A 21,070-nucleotide genomic window follows, 5' to 3' on the forward strand; every position below is an offset into this window, starting at 1 on the left:
GAGTTAAGACTGGGGCATTTGGGATGGGATGAATGTATTTTCCACTGTTGGAAGAACGTGATTTGGAGGGCTAGGGGTAGAATACTATGGTTTAAATGTCTCCCTCAAAAAGCATGTGTTGGAAACCTAATCCCCAATGCAATGCAACAGTATTGAAAGGTGGGCTTAATATGAGATCATTGGAGTGTGAGAGCTCTTCCCTCCAGAGTGGATTAATACTGTAATCACCAGAGTGGGGTCATAAAAGAGAAAGTTCAGTTCTCGTTCATTCTCATTCTCTCTCTCTCTTTCTCTCTCTCTCTCTCTCTCTGTCTGTCTGTCTGTCTGTCTGTCTGTCTCTGTCTCTCTCTGTCTTTTGCCCTTCATCATTCCATCATGTTATGATCAGGAAGAAAGTTCTCACCGGGTGTCAGCTCCTTGATCTTGGACTTGTGAGCCTTTGGATCATGAGCTAGTCAGTATCTGTCCATTATAAATTACCCAGTCTCTGGTGTTTTGTTATACCAGCACAAAACAGGCTAAGATGGTACCTGTGAAGGTTAGACTCTTCCTCAGTGAGTGAAGGTGGTGCTGAGTGCAGGGCAATCAGGTGGAGTGGGGGAAGCAGAGTGAGCCCTCTACTCTGAGCTATTTGGAGCTTTTCTTACTTTCACCATGAGTGAGCTTGTAGGATGTACATCAGCCAGTGCTGACATTTGGGGCAGGGGACAGGGAAGGCATACTCGCTGTGGAGGATGCTGTGGCCATATTCTTCCTTTATGTCTCTGAGGAGAGACATGGGACATTCTGCCACTACCAGAGATTGAGGGGTAGAATCTGGGTGCAGGGATGCTATTTTTGTGGGCACTGAACTCCCCCTCTGTTCTTAGACTCACTTGAAGAGGATTTGTTGTGGTGGAGCTGGGTGGTAACCTGGCTTCCAGCAGTGTGTGACCCCGTGCTTGAAGACTGAAGGATCTGTCACTCACTAGGAGATCCTTTGGGTTGGAGCTGAGGCAGATGCTGATCAAAAAATGAAGGGAATTGGCAGATAATGTGCTTTCTCATTCAGATTCCTCAGTTGGTTCCTCTCATGAAGAAGGGTAGAAGAATGCTGGGACCCTCGCTCCTCAGGCAGAAGGGACCAGGTTTGATTTGCTGCCTTTAGGTTAGGAATTCTGAGTTCTTGTCTCAGACGAGCTCTTGCATAGAGCCAGTATGCCACAGAACTGGCTTTCTCTTAGATGCTTTGGCAGAAGAAACATAGACTCAAAGCCTGCTTTGCCCTCTCATTCTACAGATTAAAATCAAACCAAAACAAAACAGAGGCCCAGAGAGGTTATATAAATGAACCAAAAGATGTGGGCTTTCTTTTGACTTCAGCTTTGGCTTCCAAATTCATTTAGAGCCTTGTGCACTCAGTCTCTGGGTGAATGGAGGAAGTCCAGACCTTCCTGTGGTGGAGAGATAGCCGAGAGCATAGAAGTGCAGGTCAGCTCGAGCCAGCTGTGCTGCTTGAGTGTGGAGGCAGTGGCGGTGGGTTGCCTTCCTCCTTGAATGACTCCAGGGCTCTGTAACAGTGGTCTTGAATTGCAGCTGCTCTTATGGGTGACAGGGAGGACCTCATCAGAATCACCTGGGGAGGGTTTAAAAACAAGGCAAACTCTGCTTGCCTCATGCTACCAAGAGTAATCCACAGTGCAAGTGATGACTGTGAGCATGAGTTTTATAAGTAATTCTGACGTGCCTGTCCCCTGCTAAGTCCCTGTGGTACTATTTGACAATGGTAAGCCCCTTGAGGGAGTTCTCATCTTAAGGGTCATTGTGTTCTCCACAGCATCGGGTGTCTAATTCAGTGGATGTTTGTTGAATGAACGGATGAAGCAAATGGTAGTGAAGACATAAGAACAGAATCTAGACAAACACCTCTCTGGCTAGGCCTGGTACCGGAATGTGAGGGGGACTAGTGGTGCCTTGGTCAATACGTGTTAATCAAGCATGTGTAAAGGTGAGCCTGGCCTTCTGCAGCAGTTTGACCATTGACTCTTCATCTATAAACACTGTCCTGCCCTTGACCTCTAGAGTTAAAATAATAAATAGCTTAATTGGTCATCATTAATTCCACTTCAAATTTATTATAGGCAAGTGTGGCCTTGAGCAGAATGACTCCCATGCTCAGCCCAGGCATTTTATCTCCAAACCTCCCATAGGAGCGTCCGTGGTAAAACAAATAAAATCAGCCTCCCACCTCCTCCCTCTCATCAATAGCACATTTGCTATTGAGTCCAGGCAAATGGCCATTTGCAAGGTTGGATGAGTAGTTAAGCCACACAGGCACAATGTAATGTGACAACATTCTTCATGGTAATATCGTCCTTCTCCTCATTACATTTGAATATAGATTGCCAGTGTGCAGTGCCTTCAACCTCGCTCTGTATTTGTGAGGTTTCAGAGCTCTTCAGACAAGGTGAAGTCCACATGCGCTCCTCAGAAATTATTAGCCTGTTTGAAAACCTGAACAAAATCACAGCTATTGTCTCTAAGAACTTAATTTGTCAAATCTCTTTTCTTCCTATCCTTAATTATGTATAAATTTATAGACTTGAGCCACCTGCCTGCTCGCTGCTTGTATATAATCGTACCTCTTAACTGCCACTTAATGGCTCAGGGCTCTTCCTTTATACTATTTGCTTCAAACTGTACATTTAAATATCAGTACTCAGCTCAGCTTCTGAGTATTAAACATTTTTTTTCCCCACTTCCTTGAAAAGCTGTGAACAAGCCTTTTAGCATTTTATCTGGACCAAACAGTAGTGGTTTTACACGAGAAACGAGAACTCTGCAAGTAAATCTATGTATTTATATGTCTAAAGTGCATTATAAAAAGAAGCAATAAATCTAGTTTTCTACATAAAAGGAATTAGATTTTCCAGTTTACCTCTGCACTGGGATTAATAAAATGTACAACAAATAGCTGATGGAATGATCCATTTGAAGTTTGTAAAGGCATCTAGGGAAGCTGGCTGGAGTAGCCTTTTCATTTTTTCAAAAGCAGGAAAATGCCTGTTAATTTTTTGATTCAGTCTTGTTTCTGAATGACTGTTTTAAAATGAGCTGAGAGACTGTTACCTGCCTATTTCTGCATGGCTGAGCAAATTCACCCGTAAATCCAAGTTTCTCTTCATTTCCATCACTATACGTCTCCAAATTACAGAGAATTCATTCCTGAGCTGGAGAGGTGCCAGAAGTTTCTCATCTAGCTGTCTGTGGGCTGCCTTTTTCTTTTCCCTCTTTGAGGCTTTCTGATGCCTAGAGTAGCTCAACTCAAAGGTTTCCAGCCTCACACTCGCCTCACGTTCCCCCACAGTCACATCGAGCTCTGTGATTCTGAGGAATACAGTGTGCCAGCAACCGATCCAGTCTCCTTTCACCGGCAGGTGTTCCAGAAACTTCAAAATGCGTCTGGTAATGTATTTGCTTTTCTAAACGTGCCACTTTGATGTGCATTATATGCAGCTGCTTATCATTTTTTAAAAATCTGTCTTTTGAATAACATGCATGCAAAAAATGCCGAAAAGGGCTGATAGAACTGTGTGGGCTTAATTACTGGTCTAGGTGTGTGTGCATGTGTGCATGTGTCCTTGTTAATGTAGGTATGTGTGCATAAATATGTATTTATGTACACATGTGTCTGTGCAGACAGATTTCACTAAAGGAATCTCATTGAAAGCAATACTTTTTTTATGAACATCTAGATTTTCTAATCAGATCTGTAAACATCTTACACAACAGCAGCAAGTCGAGGAAAGATACATTTTTTCAAACCCACGCAAATGGTGTCTTTTAAACACTTATTTAAAAAGCCCTCCTTTCTTGTGGATGTGTGTGTGCATGTGTATGGGGAGGAGGTGTTGATTTTGGAAAATTTGGAGAGAAGAGTTATATTGCTGCTGTACGAGAATTTCTACCCCGTGTTACCTGCCTTCTTAAAACTCAGTAAGCAGTGAGGGGAAGAGATGTGGTTCTGCTTTGGAGTAACCCCAGGGGGACGTTGATCTGCAGTGTTCAGCAGGCATTTTAGGTATTCTAAATACTAGTGCTTGAATAATAAGTAGATGAGGTGGATTTGCTGTAGCCAAATCCTGCTATGTTTTCTGGCTTGTAGGAATCACGTTCACACTGTACATTTAGGCATGTGTTTATTGAACTCTAGTAAAGCAGCATGAGAGTGCAGGTTCATAAATCACATTATTTATTTGCTAGTATTGGGTGCTAGATTCTAAAATTAAGAGATTACTTGGCAATTAATAATACATTCAGCATCCCTTGTCTCATTGGATGAGATTTAAATCTTTGGGACTTGCTCTTCTAGTTGTAAAGACGAATGATTTAAGGTTCATACTTAATTGCTATTTCAAATTCTTAAGCTAGAAAGATACTTGCAACACTATATTTAAAAGACTTATTTTGAAAAATGTGTATGTATATTTCTAACTGGTGGTTAGCTAATTATGACTGTAATGTGCTATATGCTTAAAAATAACTTCTCTTGAGTATTGCTTTTGTAATAGAAACTTTTTTCTTGTCTTTATAATAATTCTTTCACTTTGCATTATGCACTTGCTTTTTGAGATCTGTATTAACTAATTGTTGTAAAGATGAGAAAATAAGGTAGCAAGTCAGATAGCATTCACAAAGAAAAGTGGGTTTTCTTTGAGCTAGTAGTTTTCTAAGAAATTAAATAAAATAGGTTTTCATAAGCAGGTTTTCTAAATAGATAGTGGGTATTGATACTTGAAAATGGAAGCATCTTAAATATTAACTTGTTAAGTGAAGCAGATTAGGATAGTATTAATTAATGCCATCTTGTAGTTTCCTAATATATTTAAGCCGAGGTAGTAAATAGGTTAATTATCTCATATTGACTATTACTTTTGCTTCATGATAATGATCACAAAAGCAACAATTGTTTTTTATTTACTTTGCATTGTTGACAATTGTAAACTTTACTAAAATAGTTTACTGAGTTGTAACAATAAAAATAAATGTTATTAAGGTCAGTGTGAAAGCTACCTTTACTTTTTAGCATCCAAGATCTAATATTTTATTACATGTTTAGCTGTGTACTTACAGAGGATTATATGTGTCTTTAAAAATTTAAAAATCAACCATGTTCAATTTATAATTAAAGTATAATAATACAGTCAAAATGCATTGCAATATATAGACATGGCTCCTTGAAACAGCATATTATATTAGGAGCCATTAAAAATCTATGTAGGCTATTAATGTTATACTCATATATTGCTCTGTGTAACTGATTGCTATTTTAGGTTCTATTAATTTCCAATATTATAAATGAACCTAAGATTGTGTCCTGCTCAATGTAGGAATCTTGCCTTGAATGTAAATATCTTAAGGTTTTAAATTGAATGGTTAGGATGGCTGAAGATTTAGTAGCACCTTTTTTCATGAGTATTGCAATATGCATGAAGACATATATAGAAATATTAAGCTGTGTAAAAATATTCCTTGCCTTCCATCACATTACAAAATACTTTACTTTTGAAGTCAGTTACTTTGTTTGAAGTTTCATAAGTGTAAAAAGAGGTTTTGTTTTTCAGAGCTTATGTAGTACCGTGTGGTAACAGAAAAACATTCAGTGCCATTTTGTAGTGAATATTATATGTACTAAATAGTGAGAGGCAAGAACGCTGCATTTGCCATCTGTCTCTAATTATGACCTCCTACTGGCTTTTAGATGTATTGTAGACCAGGTCTTTATTTTATGAAACAAATTTATGTTACCCAAAAATACCTAAAATGATTGTAAAACACTTGTCCCCATACAATAGTTTCTCCATTATGTGACTGAGATTGTCTTACCAAAAGTTTTATTTTTAATGCTCACATACAGAATGAAGACATGAAAGATGTAATTTGTAGACTGACCGTGCATCCACAGCTGAAAACATTGATCCTTTAAGCATTTATTAAGCATCACATCTCCAAGCTGGCTTCTAGCTTTGGGACAAAAGGAGGTGTGGGGGAGGGAAGGTCCTGTCTGAAGAAATAGGTGATACCATTCCTGCTATTTCTTTTCTTTCTTTTCTTTTTTTTTTTTTTTTAACTATTATACTTTAAGTTCTGGCACACATGTGCAGATCGTGCAGGTTTGTTACATAGGTGTACACATGTCCTGGTGGTGGTTTGCTGCATTCCTGCTATTTCATTATGAACCATTGTTTATGGAGGCAAGACACCTTCCATGTGGTTTGAGAATTGAATTGGATTTTTTTTTTTTTTCTGTACTTCTTAGTTTTAAAAGGACAGAATCCTTCGGAGTATTTGCCAATAGAGAACAATCACAGTTGGGGTGGGGCGGGCATGCTGGTCATGAAAGACTCTCTGGAGAAGAGGAGTTCTCAACCAAATGTGGGAGGAGGTTATTAGCAAAAATTGATAGAAAGGAGAGGAATAGGAGAATTTGGGGCAGTTGGAAAAGAAAGGAGAGGTAAATCATGACAGGAGACAAGGAGGTGATGATGTTGTATGGAGAGAGGAGCCATATTGGAAGTAAGAAGTGTAATTTTTAAAAAATTACAGAATTGGACTTTAAATTTTTCAAATAATCTTCAGTGATTTTATTAGTCTGGAAAATTATTTGATTAAGTAAACATTTCTCCTATTTTGTTATGCCAGACAACCTCTGTAAATAGTATTTTAAAGCCTACATAATAATTTTAATTTCTATTTCTTTAGCATTTAGTATGGGCTATGGACGAGGTACTGCACTAAATACTTTAAATGCGTTATCTTAAATAGTTCTCATTTACTGTTAACATCCCCATTCAACTGGTGAAGAAACTGAGGTACCAAGAAGTTTATGCAATTTGCCTAAGTTTGTATAAGATCAGAAATAGAGGAACAGGATCTGAACCCAGATTCTAGAGCCCAGCCTTTTAGCCACTACACAACAAAATCACTTGAGCTTACCAATTCTTCTCTAGTTCCAGGTTCAGATTGGTATGGCTAGTTGTTCACTGAATGTGTCATTTAGGTTCTCTGGGAAGAGACTCTTAGCAGAATTAGTAGGAAAGTAGTTTATTTGAGGGTAAAGACAAATGGGGAAGGAAGCAAAATTGGGCAGGGAGAGCCTTCTGACCACACAATGCAGATCTGACAAAATCTCACCCAACCCAGTGGCAACCTCCAGAGAAAAGATTGTCCATGAAAGGAGCCTCACATTGGGCAGAAATGTCCAGGCCTAGTACCCCTGCCATGCTCAGTCATTGGCTGGGGGTTCCCTGAAAGAGCATGGCTGTAGCTTAAAAGTTGAGGAAGATCCTGAAAGTCCTGTAGCTAGATGTTGTCAGCTAACTGCACTTCTTGCAGCTGAATAACAAGTTCTTCCTTGAAGGGAGATGTGCGCAGTGTACATCTCTGGCTGCCAAGGTGATATCTCTACGAAATGTATCATAGGAACTTAGCAGTAAGGCATGCTAGGTGCCTAGGGTGAAGAATTTAAGGAAGTACATATGCTTTGGGTCATTCAAGTGCTGAGTGAGCACCTTAAAGTAAGTGCCTCCTTAAGTCACGCATTCAGACACTTTGCCTGTCTCACCCTATTCCCTAGAACCTCACATTCAACACACTTAGAATTGAGCTCATCGTTGTCCCTCCCAATGTACTCTTTCAGTCTTATGTCTCAGGCAAATCCAAAAACTGCTCAGTGGATCCTGCCACAGTCTCTTTGCTCCCATCCAATTCAGTCTCTCCACTGCCACAGCATCATCTATGTTAAATACAACTCTGATTTATAATTCCAATGCATAATACTCTTTATTGGTTCCCTGTAGCCTAAAGAATGAATTTCAAGGTTCTTTCTGTGGCATGTAAACACCTGTGTGATCTGACTGCATGGACAATCTGGACTCAGGGCTGAAACAATTCCAATGCTATATCTAAGGAACATTAGAACTGCTTATTTTAAAATATAGAATAGCTCATATTTAATTCTGGAGTTGAAGGATGGGTGAGAAATTGTGGAGTTGAGATTTCCCATGTGGAGTAAATAGAATTGGATGATTTGGAGGTGGTTCCAAGGAGTGGGGGTAGTTGACTGAAATTTGGAGAATATGTGGAAATTAATGGGAGATATGCCTAGAAAAGTAAATTGGAGCTGTGGTCAGGGAGTTTAACTTTTCTTTTGAAGGGATCTGATCAGAGAAGTAACATGATCAAAATAGGCTTATGTGAAGGTGAATGAAGCTGTGATGTGGAGGCTCCACTGAATGGAGGGGGTCAGGGAGACCAGTAAGAAGGCTGTGTTGCTATTCCAGGTGAGAAGAAATGAGGTTTCAGTTAGAAATGTAAAAAAATAAGACACAAAAAAATATGAAGTAAGGATAATTAAGATTTTAAGGCTTATTAGGACATGATGTGAAGGCAGTACTCAAAAGGATGTAAACATTTGAATTGAGTGATGGGAGCCTTGTGTATGGAACCAGAAATGACAGGAGGAGGCTCTTGTTGAGGAGAGATGACAAAGTCTAAGAGGTGTCTGCAGATGAAGCAGCTCATTTATTTCCCCCAATGACTATGATACAGATCTTAAATTATTCTTTCATCTCAGGCACTTCCAATTTTGCCTGATTTTTAATTTACTGTCATTTATAGATTTTGACTATAATCCTTTAAACAAAAGATAAAGGCTACAAAACAAAAGACAAAAGTTATGTTTACAGACGCCAACCATTCTGATCAAGTTTAGGTTCCTTTTTCTAAATTCAACTGTGAAAACACCTTTTTTTGGGATCCACACAATTTCTAACAGTCAGTTTGAGTAAATAATTATTATTATGTTTTATTTTTAAAGAAGTCGTCTTGGCTTCATATAGACCTGATCCCACCCAGCAAAGGCTGACAAGACTGGCCTATCTAATTAAAGGTCTTTGTTCCTAGGCTAGCTAGAGGAGCCAGTACTGTTATCATGAGTTACAGACATCTTCTCATACAGAAAATCTGAAACTGCTGCCTTTCGTTGCCCAACTAACAAAGGGACAAAGGTAATTGATTTAACATGAGCAGAAAAAAGACTTTGCAAATAAAGATTCATATTATATATGATTGTGACACATAATTAAAAACTCAATTTTCAATAAAAAGGAAGTAATGGCAAAGACTTCATGCAAAATAAGCTTTAGGTACAGAAATGAATAGTAAGTTTTACAGGAATTTGCCAAGCAGTGTGAAAAGCTCAAAGCAAATATTTAATTGCCCTGAAAACTGAACAACATAACAGTCACATTTGCATATTCTTCCAGGCTGAGTTGTTTTACTGTAGAGTGCAGGAAAACCCTTGTAGTAATATTACATTAGCAACCATGGTGTACAAAAAAAAAACAAAAATTAAGAGATAATCAAATTAACCTCCAAATCTGACTGAATAACCGCCTACACTGACTTTTGCCTAACAAGCTGTGACAATCAAAAGATAAACTGGTAACATGTTGTTTGTTTTGTGACAGTGATAACAGATATCTAATGCCTCATTCATAACTAGGGCTGCCAGACATAGAAATACAAGATTTGCATTCTCTGACCTCCAGAGCATGGAGCTGCTATAAACCAATGAGTATAAATTCCCTTTTTAGTTTCAGACTTAGAGATAGAACAGTATCGTTTTTTAAAAATTTCATTAAAAATGACTATGACAATGAAACATAAAAGGGATGGATATCTGTATGTGGACGTTTGTGATTCTGTGCTCTAACTCCAAACTTCAGGGAAGCAATCTGTACAGACCATGTTTAATCTTCATGGCAGATGAATGAGGCAGGCGTTATTGGTTACTGCCTATCTTACAGATGAGAAAAATAGTTAGAGAGGTTTGATAACCTATTAAAGGTAACACAGTGGATTTGGCCGAGGGCCTGAACTCTTAGACATTGAGCTGGGCATGGAGGGTGTGAGCAGAAGCAGTGATTGGCTGGTGGGATTTGCCCACACAGAAGGCTCTTCTCTGAAGCTCTCTGTCTTTGTGCTGTTCTTCTTACCTTCAGTGGGCTCTCAAACTTTCCTACATACTGTAAGGAAATACAGTTGTAAATTCAGGAACCAGCCCCAAATCTTTTTTTTTTTTTTTTTTGATGGACTGATAATGAGTTTCTCACTGAGCTTAAAAATATGTTGCTACCATATTCTAGTGATGTATGTCTCTGCAGTGTGGGAGTCCATCTGCTCATCCTCACCTAACTATATCAGTCTTTTAAAATGGGCATTGTTGATGCTTGGAATTGGGAGACTTTATTCTGTCTTCAATTTTAGTCCACATTGAACAATTTGAGCTCATACTTTATGGCAGACAGCAAATTGCCAGTATATGCTACTCTATAACCACATATCTGTTAATTAAATATACATGAATATTCCAACTGTATAGCAGTCTGATGAAGGAGGAACTAGATGTGATGGAGCTCCCTGGTAGGTTCTGTTTGTTAGCAAGGATGACCCCATTTAAACTCCCTAATATATCTCATTCTGCAATCTTGATGTTCTTATCTGTAAAATGAGTATTATGACAACTAGTTCGTACAAAGAAGCATGGTGTAGTGGAATAAATACTGGCTTAGGAATCAGACATGCCCCGGTACACATCTTCTTGCTGTCACTTTGGAAAGCCACTTTGATATCTCTGGAACAGGAATAACATGTCTTAGTATTGCTGTGAGGGTAAGATGGTGCATGTATCAGTCCTGGCATAGAGTAGGTATTCAAATGGGAATGACTGAAGCAGCTTTTTAATAGGGCTGTTTGGGATTATGGAGACTTAAGGTATGTAAAGTACTTAGAACAGTGCCTGGCACACAATAAACACTCCATCAGTGTTAAGCCCCTCTTCTGAGATTTATTTCACTTCAACATGATTTCTTCTCAGAACTCAAGGCCTGGAGATTCACAGTACATCTAAAGGCAGGCATTTCCAGTTGCTTGTTATCTAAGACCTAGAAATACTTGTTTTATTCCAGTGTCCACTGAAAATTAATGGTATCCATCTTAATTTACTAGGTTCTTGTGCCATCTATACCCATTGTTGGCAAAGGCGGGTCTCTCAATAGCAAGGGTGGAGGAAAAGCAAATTAGTACAACCAACTTTAGATGGCAATTTTGTTTTAAAAAAAATCTATCAACACTTTAATAACCTCTCTTCTGACATAATTTTACTTCTAAGAATTTTTCTACAGATGAACTCATATAACTGAGCAAAGACATGGTGAAATTTTGGTTGCAGCATTGTTTGTGCTATTAAAAATCTGTAAACAACTAAGTATTAACCCAGAGAAAAATGTTCAAATAACTTGTTATATCCATGCAATGGCATACTGCAACAGAGAGCTTAAAACTGAGCAATACTTGCTTGCTGATATTAACAAGTATATAAACATACATTTAAGAAAAAAGCATTTTGGGGGCAGTCTATAGTATGAATGATACTGTGTTAAAAATAGGTATATATTTACATCTGTTTGTATAATTATAGAAAAATTCTCAAAGCATATAGGAAAAATAGGTATATATTTACATCTGTTTGTTTGTATAATTATATAAAAATTCTCAAAGCATGTAGGAGAAACTAGTGTTACCAATTGGAAATGGAATGTATGTGGAGTGAGTACTTGTCCATTTCACTTTGTGTGTCCTCTTTGAATTTTAAAACATAGGTGCGTATTGCTATTACAACTTTAAAAAAGCTTATTTTAGAAAACGGTAAATAAAAAATCCATTTATTCTCTCTACCCTCATATGTTAGTTTTTTTAAAAAAATTAGTCTTTCTTGGATATTCAAGACTTGAACTCAGCTCTAGACCAAGCAGACCTAGTAAACATCTACAGAATTCTCCACCCCAAATCAAAAGAATATACATTCTTTTCAGGACTACATCACTCTTATTCTAAAATCGACCACATAATTGGAAGTAAAGCACTCATTAGCAAATGCAAAAGAATGGAAATTATGACAATCTCTCAGACCACAGTGCAATCAAATTAGAACTCAGGATTAAGAGACTCACTCAAAACAGCACAATTACATGGAAGCTGAACAACCTGCTCCTGAATGACTACTGGGTAAATAACAAAATTAAGGCAGAAATAAAGAAATTATTTGAAATCAATGAGAATAAAGACACAAGGTACCAGAATCGCTGGGACACGTTTAAAGCAGTGTCTAGAGGAAAATTTATAGCACTATATGCCCACAAGAGAAAGCAGAAAGGATCTAAAATCATCCTAACATCACAGTTAAAGGAACTAGAGAAGCAAGAGCAAAAAAATTCAAAATCTAACAGAAGACAAGAAATAACTAATAAAAGAGCAGAACTGAAAAAGATAGAGACACAAAAAACCCTTCAAAAAGTCAGTGCATCCAGGAGCCGGTTTTTTGAGAGATCAACAAAATAGATAGACCTGGATAGCCAGACTAATAAAGAAGAAAAGAGAGAATCAAATAGACATAATAAAAAATGGTAAAGGAGGTAGCACCACTGATCCCCCCAAAATATAAACTACCATCAGAGAATACTATAAACACCTCTATGCAAATAAACTAGAAAAACTAGAAGAAATAGACAAATTCCTGGACACATACACCCCCAAGTCTAAACCAGGAAGAAATAGAAACCTGAATAGAACAATAAGTTCTGAAACTAAGGCAGTAATTAATAGCCTACCACCAAAGAGTCCAGAACCAGTTGAATTCACAGCCAGAGGTACAAAGAGGAACTGATACCATTTTTTTTCTGAAACTATTCCAAACAATAGAAAAAGAGGGAATCCTCCCTAATTCATTTTGTGAGACCAGCATCATCCTGATACCAAAACCTGGCAGAGACACAACAACAACAACAAAATTTCAGGCCAATATCCCTGATGAACATAGATGCAAAAATCCTCAGTAAAATACTCATAAACCAAATCCAACAGCACATAAAGCTTATCCACACGATCAAGTCAACTTCATTCCTGGGATACAAGACTGGTTCAACATACACAAATCAATAAATATAATCCTTCACATAAACAGAACCAATGACAAAAACCACCTGGTGATCTCAATAGATGTAAAAAGGCTTTGATAAAATTCAACAGCCCTTCATGTTAAAAACTCTCAATAGACTAGGTATTGATGGAACATATCTGAAAATAATAAGAGCTATTTATGACAAACCCACAACCAATATCATACTGAATGGGCAAAAGCTGAAAGCATTCCTGTTTGAAAACCAGCACAAGACAAGGATGCCTCTCTCACTACTCCTATTCAATATAGTATTGGAAGTTCTGGCCAGGACAATCAGGCAAGAGAAAGGAATAAAGGACATTCAAATAGGAAGAGAGGAAGTCAGATTTTCTCTGTGTGCAGATGACATGATTGTGTATTTAGAAAACCCCATCATCTCAGCCCAAAATCTCTTTAAGCTGATAAGCAACTTCAACAGTCTCAGGATACAGAATCAATGTGTAAAAGTCACAAGCATTCCTATACACAATAATAGACAAACAGAGCCAAATCATACGTGAACTCCCATTCACAGCTGCTACAAAGAACAAAATACCTAGGAATACAACTACAAGGGATGTGAAGGGCCTCTTCAAGGAGAACTACAAACCATGGCTCAAGGAAAAAAGAGAGGACACAAACAGATGGAAAAACATTGCATGCTCATGATTAGGAAGAATCAATATCATGAAAATGGCCATAGTGCCCAAAATAATTTATACATTCAGTGCTGTCTGCATCAAGCTACCATTGACTTTCTTCACAGAAATAGAAAAAAATTACCATAAATTTCATATGGAACCAAAAAAGGAGCCTGTATAGCCAAGACAACCTAAGCAAAAAGAACAAAGCTGGAGGCATCAAGCTGCGTGACTTCAAACCATACTACAAGACTACAGTAATCAAAACAGCATGATACTGGTACGAAAACAGAGATATAGACCAAATGGAACAGAACAGAGGCCTCAAATAATGTCACACATCTACAACCATCAGATCTTTGATAAACCTGACAAAAACAAGCAATGGGGACAGGATTCCCTATTTAAAAAATGATATTAGCAAAACTGGCTAGCCATATGCAGAAAATTGAAACTAGACCCTTCCCTTACACTTTATGCAAAAATTAACTCAAGATGGATAAAGACTTAAATGTAAGACCTAATATCACAAAAATCCTAGAAGAAAATGTAGGCAGTACCATTCAGGACATAGGCAAGGACAAAGACTTCATGTCTAAAACACCAAAAGCAATGGCAACAAAAGCCAAAGTAGACAAATGGGATCTAATTAAACTAAAAATTTTCTGCACAGCAAAAGAAACCATCATTGTAATGAACAGGCAACCTATAGAATGAGAGAAAAGTTTTGCAATCTATCCATCTGACAAAGGGCTAATATCCAGAATCTACAAAGAACTTAAATTTCCAAGAAAAAACAACCCCATCAAAAAGCGGGCAAAGGATATGAACAGACACTTTTCAAAAGATATTTATGCAGCCAATAAACATATGGAAAAAAAAACTCATCATCACTGGTAATCAGAGAAACACAAATCAAAACCAAGATGAGATACCATCTCATTCCAGTTAGAATGGCGATCATTAAAATGTCAGGAATCAACAGATGCCGGAGAGGATATGGAGAAATAGGAACTCTATTACTGTTGGTGGGAGTGTAAATTAGTTCAACCATTGTGGAAGATAGTGTGGTGATTCCTCAAGGATCTAGAACTACAAATACTATTTGGTCTAGCAATTCCATTACTGCGTATATACCCAAAGGATTATAAATCATTCTACTCATAAAGACACATGTACATGTATGTTTATTGTGGCACTCTTCACAATAGCAAAGACTTGGAACCAACCCAAATGCCTATCAAAGATAGACTGGATAAAGAAAATATGGCACACATACACCATGGAGTACTCTGCAGCCATAAAGGATGGGTTCATGTCCTCTGTAGAGACTTGGATGAATCTAGAAACCATCATTCTCAGCAAACTAACGCAGGAACAGAAAACCAAACACCACACATTTCTCATAAGTGGGAGTTGAACAATGAGAACACATGGACACAGGGAGGGGAACTTCACACATTGAGGCCTGTCGGGGTTGGGGGACTAGGGGAGGGAAAGCATTAGGAGAAATACCTAATGAAGATGATGGATGGGTTAATGGGTTCAGCAAACCACCAGCATGGTATACCTATGTAACAAACCTACAGGTCCTGCACATGTATCCCAGAACTTAAACTACAATAATAAAAAAAAATTAGTCTTTCTTGCAAATATAATCCTAAGCCTTGGTATAGTATTTTTGAATAATTGAGCCAACTATCATCTTAAGTAAAAACAGAATGTATATCAACTCACTGGCAAAGCTCTAATTTGCTCCCAGGGAGTACAGACCAAAATGACTAAGGAGATAACCTAACATCAAGTCACAGGAGACTCAAGTCCTATGGGAAAATTTCCTGTATTTCAAAAGTTCACGCACTTAGTGAGGAAACATTAAATCAAAAGCATTAGATGGGAGCAGGGAGCATTGAGTCAATGACTTCTTCAGGATTTATTAATGCTAAACATGGGGAAACATCACACAGGGGACTTTTTTACATTAATGTTTCTCTGTGTTTCTAAAAGCCCTCACTCAGTCTTTTGCAAAATGCTGCGTAAAACTTATGTTGCTTTTGGGTTTTGAGGGCGGCAGTAATTTGTATGAGGATTAATCAAGATTCCTTGCCCTTTGTACTTTCGAAAGTGCCTACACACATTATCTTATTTGATACTGACAAACAAGATATTTAGGACAAGAATAAAGCTCATTTTCTGCATAGGAATCTGAGGTTTGGAAAAAATTAAGTGACAAGCCAGTCAGCCTGGAGCTGAACGTAGAAAGTTCCTTGACGATGTCTTGGCTCTTTTTGTGTGTGTGTGACCACCAGCAGTCAAGGGCATGGCTGTACAGCAGAATCACTCCTATGGTTGTGAAATGTGAAGTGGTTTAGTATTTTCTTGGAATTACTTTTAAGTCTTGTCCAGAAAGACCCAGGAATGGCAAATTGAACTTTCTCCCCCAAAGTGAATTATAAACATCCTATTTAATTAAGGAACCACTAATAAAATCCAGGTAGATCTAGGCTCTCGTTTTGCCTCTAGTCCTTACTAGCCATATAATCTTGGGCAAATTGTTTCCTCATCTGTAAAATGAGGATAATGATAGCTTTAATCTTCCATGGCTGCTGTTAAGGTTTTAAATGAAATAATGTGTGACAATTGCTTGGCAGAGTGCATGGTACATAGCAGAGGGTCAGTAAACACCCATGGAAATAATAATGATTAATAATAACTAAATCAGGGTCCAGGTCAGCATGGCAGGCAGGACTCTGATAGAGGCCAGAGCTTTTATCCACTTGGAGGTGACAGCCAGGAGCTGCGTCCCAGAGTGGTTGCCAATCACCTTCTTCTCTTTTGAAGGATCCTTCCCTGGAAACACAAAGAACCACTAAGCATGGGCAGAAAAGTGACTCTAAACTTCCCAGAGTGTCAGTGTAGAAGCTTAGGCATTTCTGACTAAAGAGACTACCCCTACTTTCAGAGTTCACCAGTTTTCTAGTTTATGATCAACAGTAAGATGAGGGAGCAGTCAACTTCCCTAAAAGGGCAACCTTATGATCTTCTTTCCCTGGGGAGTTGGTCTTCAGTCACCTAAGTTGCAACTTTAAAAGTCAGATTTTGGCAGAAATCTGAGAAGCTAGAGCTCAGAATCCAGATAATAAACAATGAAAGGTCTATTTGCTAGCTACATAGCTTAAAAGTATTTTACTAATTTCTCTTTTGAGTTTCTAAAAATTGTTTCTACACAGTTCATACTTACTGGAAAAATATATAAAATCAAGATAAAATAAAAACTTTTAAAGGAAGCATTTCATACTCATTTTGTTATATATCACTGCAACTTAAAAAAATATATTTTGATGAAAACTCTAAAGCATTGAATGTACAGTTTATGACCTCTCAAAATCTAGGAATATATCATGTATGTCTTTCCATGTCAATACATTTTTTCTATGATTTCATTTTCAGTGGTTGCATAGTATTTGATTGGGTAGACATTCCATAATTTAATCTTTGGATCTTGAATGCTTAGGTTGTTTTCTCCCTGCAAGAAAAATTCTTGAAAAATTACTGCACAAATCTTTATTTCTTTATAAAAAATAAATTCCTAAGAGGGGAATTTTTAGGTCAAAGTAAATGAACGTTAAAGAGTTTTGATGTCAAATTGTCTCCTACTTAAATTTGCCAGTTTTACCCTCATTATTAGTACAAGCATGTGATTAATGATTATTTAGGTAAACATGAATTCCATTTATTGTAAAAGTTGAATACCTTTACAGTAGCCTCTATTGCTATGAGAGAAGTAAAGAGGACTTCTTGGTAACACTAACTCCTACTTTTGTTTTTATAATCCAAACACAATATATCCTTAAGATGGTGTGTTAATTAATTGTATTCAGGAGCTTGGTAATCATTATTAGCAGAACAATTAGCTTTTGGTGGCATGTAATGGAAAATGTGGACATAATTTGGAGGAAAAGTTACTACAAGCACACTTCCCTGGAGCCCATTAATTCCACCCACATAACTTTTGTAAGGTGTGAGAATAAAACAATCAAGGGCGTATAAATGCTTCCACTGTGGTTATCATCAAATCAATTTTCTCTAGGGTTGGAAGTAACCCTGCCTGATCCCTTCTGCACCACACTAGGCTTCACAGTAGAAATGTGAAGATTGGAACCTTTTCAGCAGAAATTACTCTTGATGACACCAGCGCCTCTGTCAGAGTAATTCCTGCTGGAAAGAAGGCATCTGAATTAATGGTCTAATACACCAAGTTAGTGTTTCATCTTGGCAAAGAATTCATTAGAGGAAGAGAAACTAACATTTATTTGGGTTCATGTTTGACAGGACCTTTATTATTACATTATTGCATTTAATATACCCTGTCAACGTATGAGGTGGGTATCACTGTAGGCATTTTACAATGAAGGAACTAAAATTCAGTCAAAGCAAGTGTCTTGTCTAAGGCCACACAGCTGGTGAGATGCAAAGGTGAGACTTGAATCTGGTCTCCCTGCTTCTGGAGTCTGTGTTCTTTATACTGCAACTTCTCACTGGTTGTACAAGTCTGACTGTCTCTTTTCTAGAATAGTCATTGTAAGTATGAATACACTTCTAGCCAACTAAACTGCAGGTTTCCTCTTAAAATCAGTATGTCAGGCTAAGAGCACTCAGAATGCTACATCTGTTTAGAAACTTTTGTAGGCCAGAAACAGAAAATCTGCTTAACTGGCAGATTTATCTGCTTTATTGTCTTAAACTCTTAAGGATAATAAAGAGTTTATGAGGTAAAAAGATGTCCTGAGACAGAGGGACTCCTGCCTTTTTTCAGAGGCACAGTGACTCCATCGTGAACTCAGACCCCCACCTTGCTTCTCTGCCATTCTCGGTGCTGGAGTTAGGTGTCTTCTATTGTGGTAGCTTCAGAAGCTCTGAGTGCAAGATCTTCATGAATACTACAACGCTCAGAGACAGGAAAATAAAATGGCTCCTCATCACACATCCTTTTTATTTTGTAAGAGCAAGACAAACTTCCCAGTAGACCCTCTTGTGCCTCATTGTCCAGGACTGAGCCATAGGCCCCTTCCTAAGCCAAACATTGGCTCTGGGAATAACTTAGGCCAAGATTCATCTGAGGCTAGGGAGAGTGAATGCTGACACCAGAGCCAGGCTTTGTGGCAGGAGGAGCACCCAAAATACTGCCAATGTAGTATTTGAGAGATTTTGAAATTTCTTTTTGCAGTTAATTGTGTATATATTCTGGGATTCTTCAGTGGCATAAAAGTATACTGTTGCTTTTCTAGGTAGTTTTATTTTATATAACTACCAAGTACAAATGAGTATGTCATTTTTTTCAGTGTGGTTGACCAAATCCTTCCCATGTCCATCACCTTCTGTAATAGAATTTTATATTTTTATTCTCTACCCAAATGTTCACCTATTCGAACTCTTCTTCACAATCCTTCTGGATACAACTTCTTCCAAGAATGTGGGGAGAATATGATTTTAATGCAAAGTGAAGATGAACCTAATATTCCCTGTCTATTAGAGTTAGCATACTTTTTTTTTTTTTTACCCTTAAACAAAGAGTATTGTATTATTGGAGAGCGTTAAGTAGAATAAACCGACTTTTCTGTCATTGATAAATAATCTGATCATCTTTTTATTCAGTAACTCATTTAACCCTTATGCTTGTATTCAAACAGTAAAAAAAAAAAAAAAACAAAACAAAAAAAAAAAAAAACTGGAGGGATGTCCATTAATTGCCAGAATAATTAGTTCAATAAAACTACTTGTAGATTCAAGGGGAAATGTCGGTTATTTTTTTTTCATTGTATTGGCTTGTTAATTAAATGTAGACAGTCAATTTAGTTCAAGTGTTTATCAAAATCTATGATGTACTAACATTGTGGGTAAGACAAGCTGTAGAAAATTCTACACAATCTGGTAGAGAAGAATAAATAATCAACTTATAACAAGTACCTATAATAAGCTATTTAATAAGATACAACAAAGATACATGACAATTATAACAATAACAAATGCATTGAGCACTGATGATGGCCTAGATTGTGCTTCTATTTGCTTTACATGTGTTAATTCATTTAGTTCCCGAACAACTCTAAGTTTTTTTCTGTATTAGCCCTATTTTACAGATGACAAAAACAGAGGCAATAGAGAGGCATAAAGAGAGTTTAGTGAGAATGCAGATGGGGATGCAATTAATTCTTCCTGGGAAGGTAGGGGAGCAGGTGTTTAGCGGAAAGATGGGGAAAGGTGACCTTTAAGCTAGGGTTGAGGCAAGAGGCCCAGGAAAAAATAAATGGCTTTGTAGTGGGGAAAATGGCATCTATCTCAGAAAGACTTTTTTTGTGTCCTGTGTGGCTGAAGCACTGTGCAAATATGTGGAAGCTAAGGAAAGGAAGCTGCGGTTGGGTTGTCTAAGTGGTATATACCCAGCTAAAGGGCCAGAGGTCTGTCATCACGAGTCAACACCCATCAAAGGTGTTTAGGCAGGAGAGTGACATGATGAAATGAGGCTTTAAGAAAATGATTCTGGGACAGAGAGAGAAAACCAGATTAGATGAGGAAGGAGATGACCAGAGGAAGACCCACATGCTCAGTCACCCCTCTGTGAATGGCAATGCCGTTGTTCAAAATGCGAGAAAAATCTGACATCCTTCAGCAAGAACCTGAACCCCGACCTACACAACATCCCTTACATAAAAATCACCTCACAGCAGATCGCAGACTGGAATGTAAAATGGAAAACTATAAAAATTTTAGGAAAAGATAGAAAAATTTTGAAACCTTAGATTAGGTAACGCTTTCTTAAACTTGTCACCAAGAGCGCTATTCATTAAAAAACTGTCAAATTGGACATTATCAACATTAAAAACTTTTGTTCTGTGAAAGATCTTGTCAAGAGAAAGGAAAGACAAGCTATAGAGTAGGAGACAATATTTGCAAGGAACATATCTAACAAAGGACTTGTATCTAGACCATATACAAAGAACTCTTTCAACAGTAAATAACCCAAACAATCCTTTTGGAAAATGGGCAAAATACATACACATACATTTCACTTGAAGAGGCTCTATAGATGGCAAATAAGCACATGAAAAGATGTTCAACATCATTAGCCATTGGTGAAATGCAAGTTAAAATGACAGTGGACATTCCTACATACCAATCAGAATGGTTCAAATTAAAAGTAGTGATAACACCAAATGCTAATAAGGATGCAGAGACACCTCAGACTCTGGTGAGAGTACAATGTGGTACAGCCTCTCTAAAATAAAATATGGCAATTACTTACAGAGCTAAAATGTGCTTACCATGCAACACTGTTGTCGCACTGTTGGATGTTTACCTCACAAAAAACTGTATTCATATAAGCAGTTGT

At 37.6% G+C, this 21,070-nt stretch overlaps 1 protein-coding gene across 5 annotated transcripts in view; it reads left to right on the plus strand.

The window, feature by feature from the left end:
• Positions 1 to 3,279: 3,279 nt before the first annotated feature.
• SCHIP1 (schwannomin interacting protein 1) overlaps positions 3,280 to 21,070 on the plus strand; it is a 767,830-nt gene continuing 750,039 nt past the window's right edge. For 3 of the 5 annotated variants that reach the window (XM_074405563.1, XM_074405564.1, XM_074405565.1), the window contains exon 1: positions 3,280 to 3,444. In XM_074405563.1, coding sequence (XP_074261664.1) covers positions 3,436 to 3,444 — 9 coding nt within the window. In that variant the 5' untranslated portion in view covers positions 3,280 to 3,435. The remainder of the gene's footprint in view (positions 3,445 to 21,070) is intronic. The other 2 variants (XM_074405566.1, XM_074405567.1) reach the window with 1 other exon arrangement.

The sequence above is a fragment of the Saimiri boliviensis genome, chromosome 9 (assembly GCF_048565385.1).
Source record: "Saimiri boliviensis isolate mSaiBol1 chromosome 9, mSaiBol1.pri, whole genome shotgun sequence".
NCBI lineage: Eukaryota > Metazoa > Chordata > Mammalia > Primates > Cebidae > Saimiri > Saimiri boliviensis.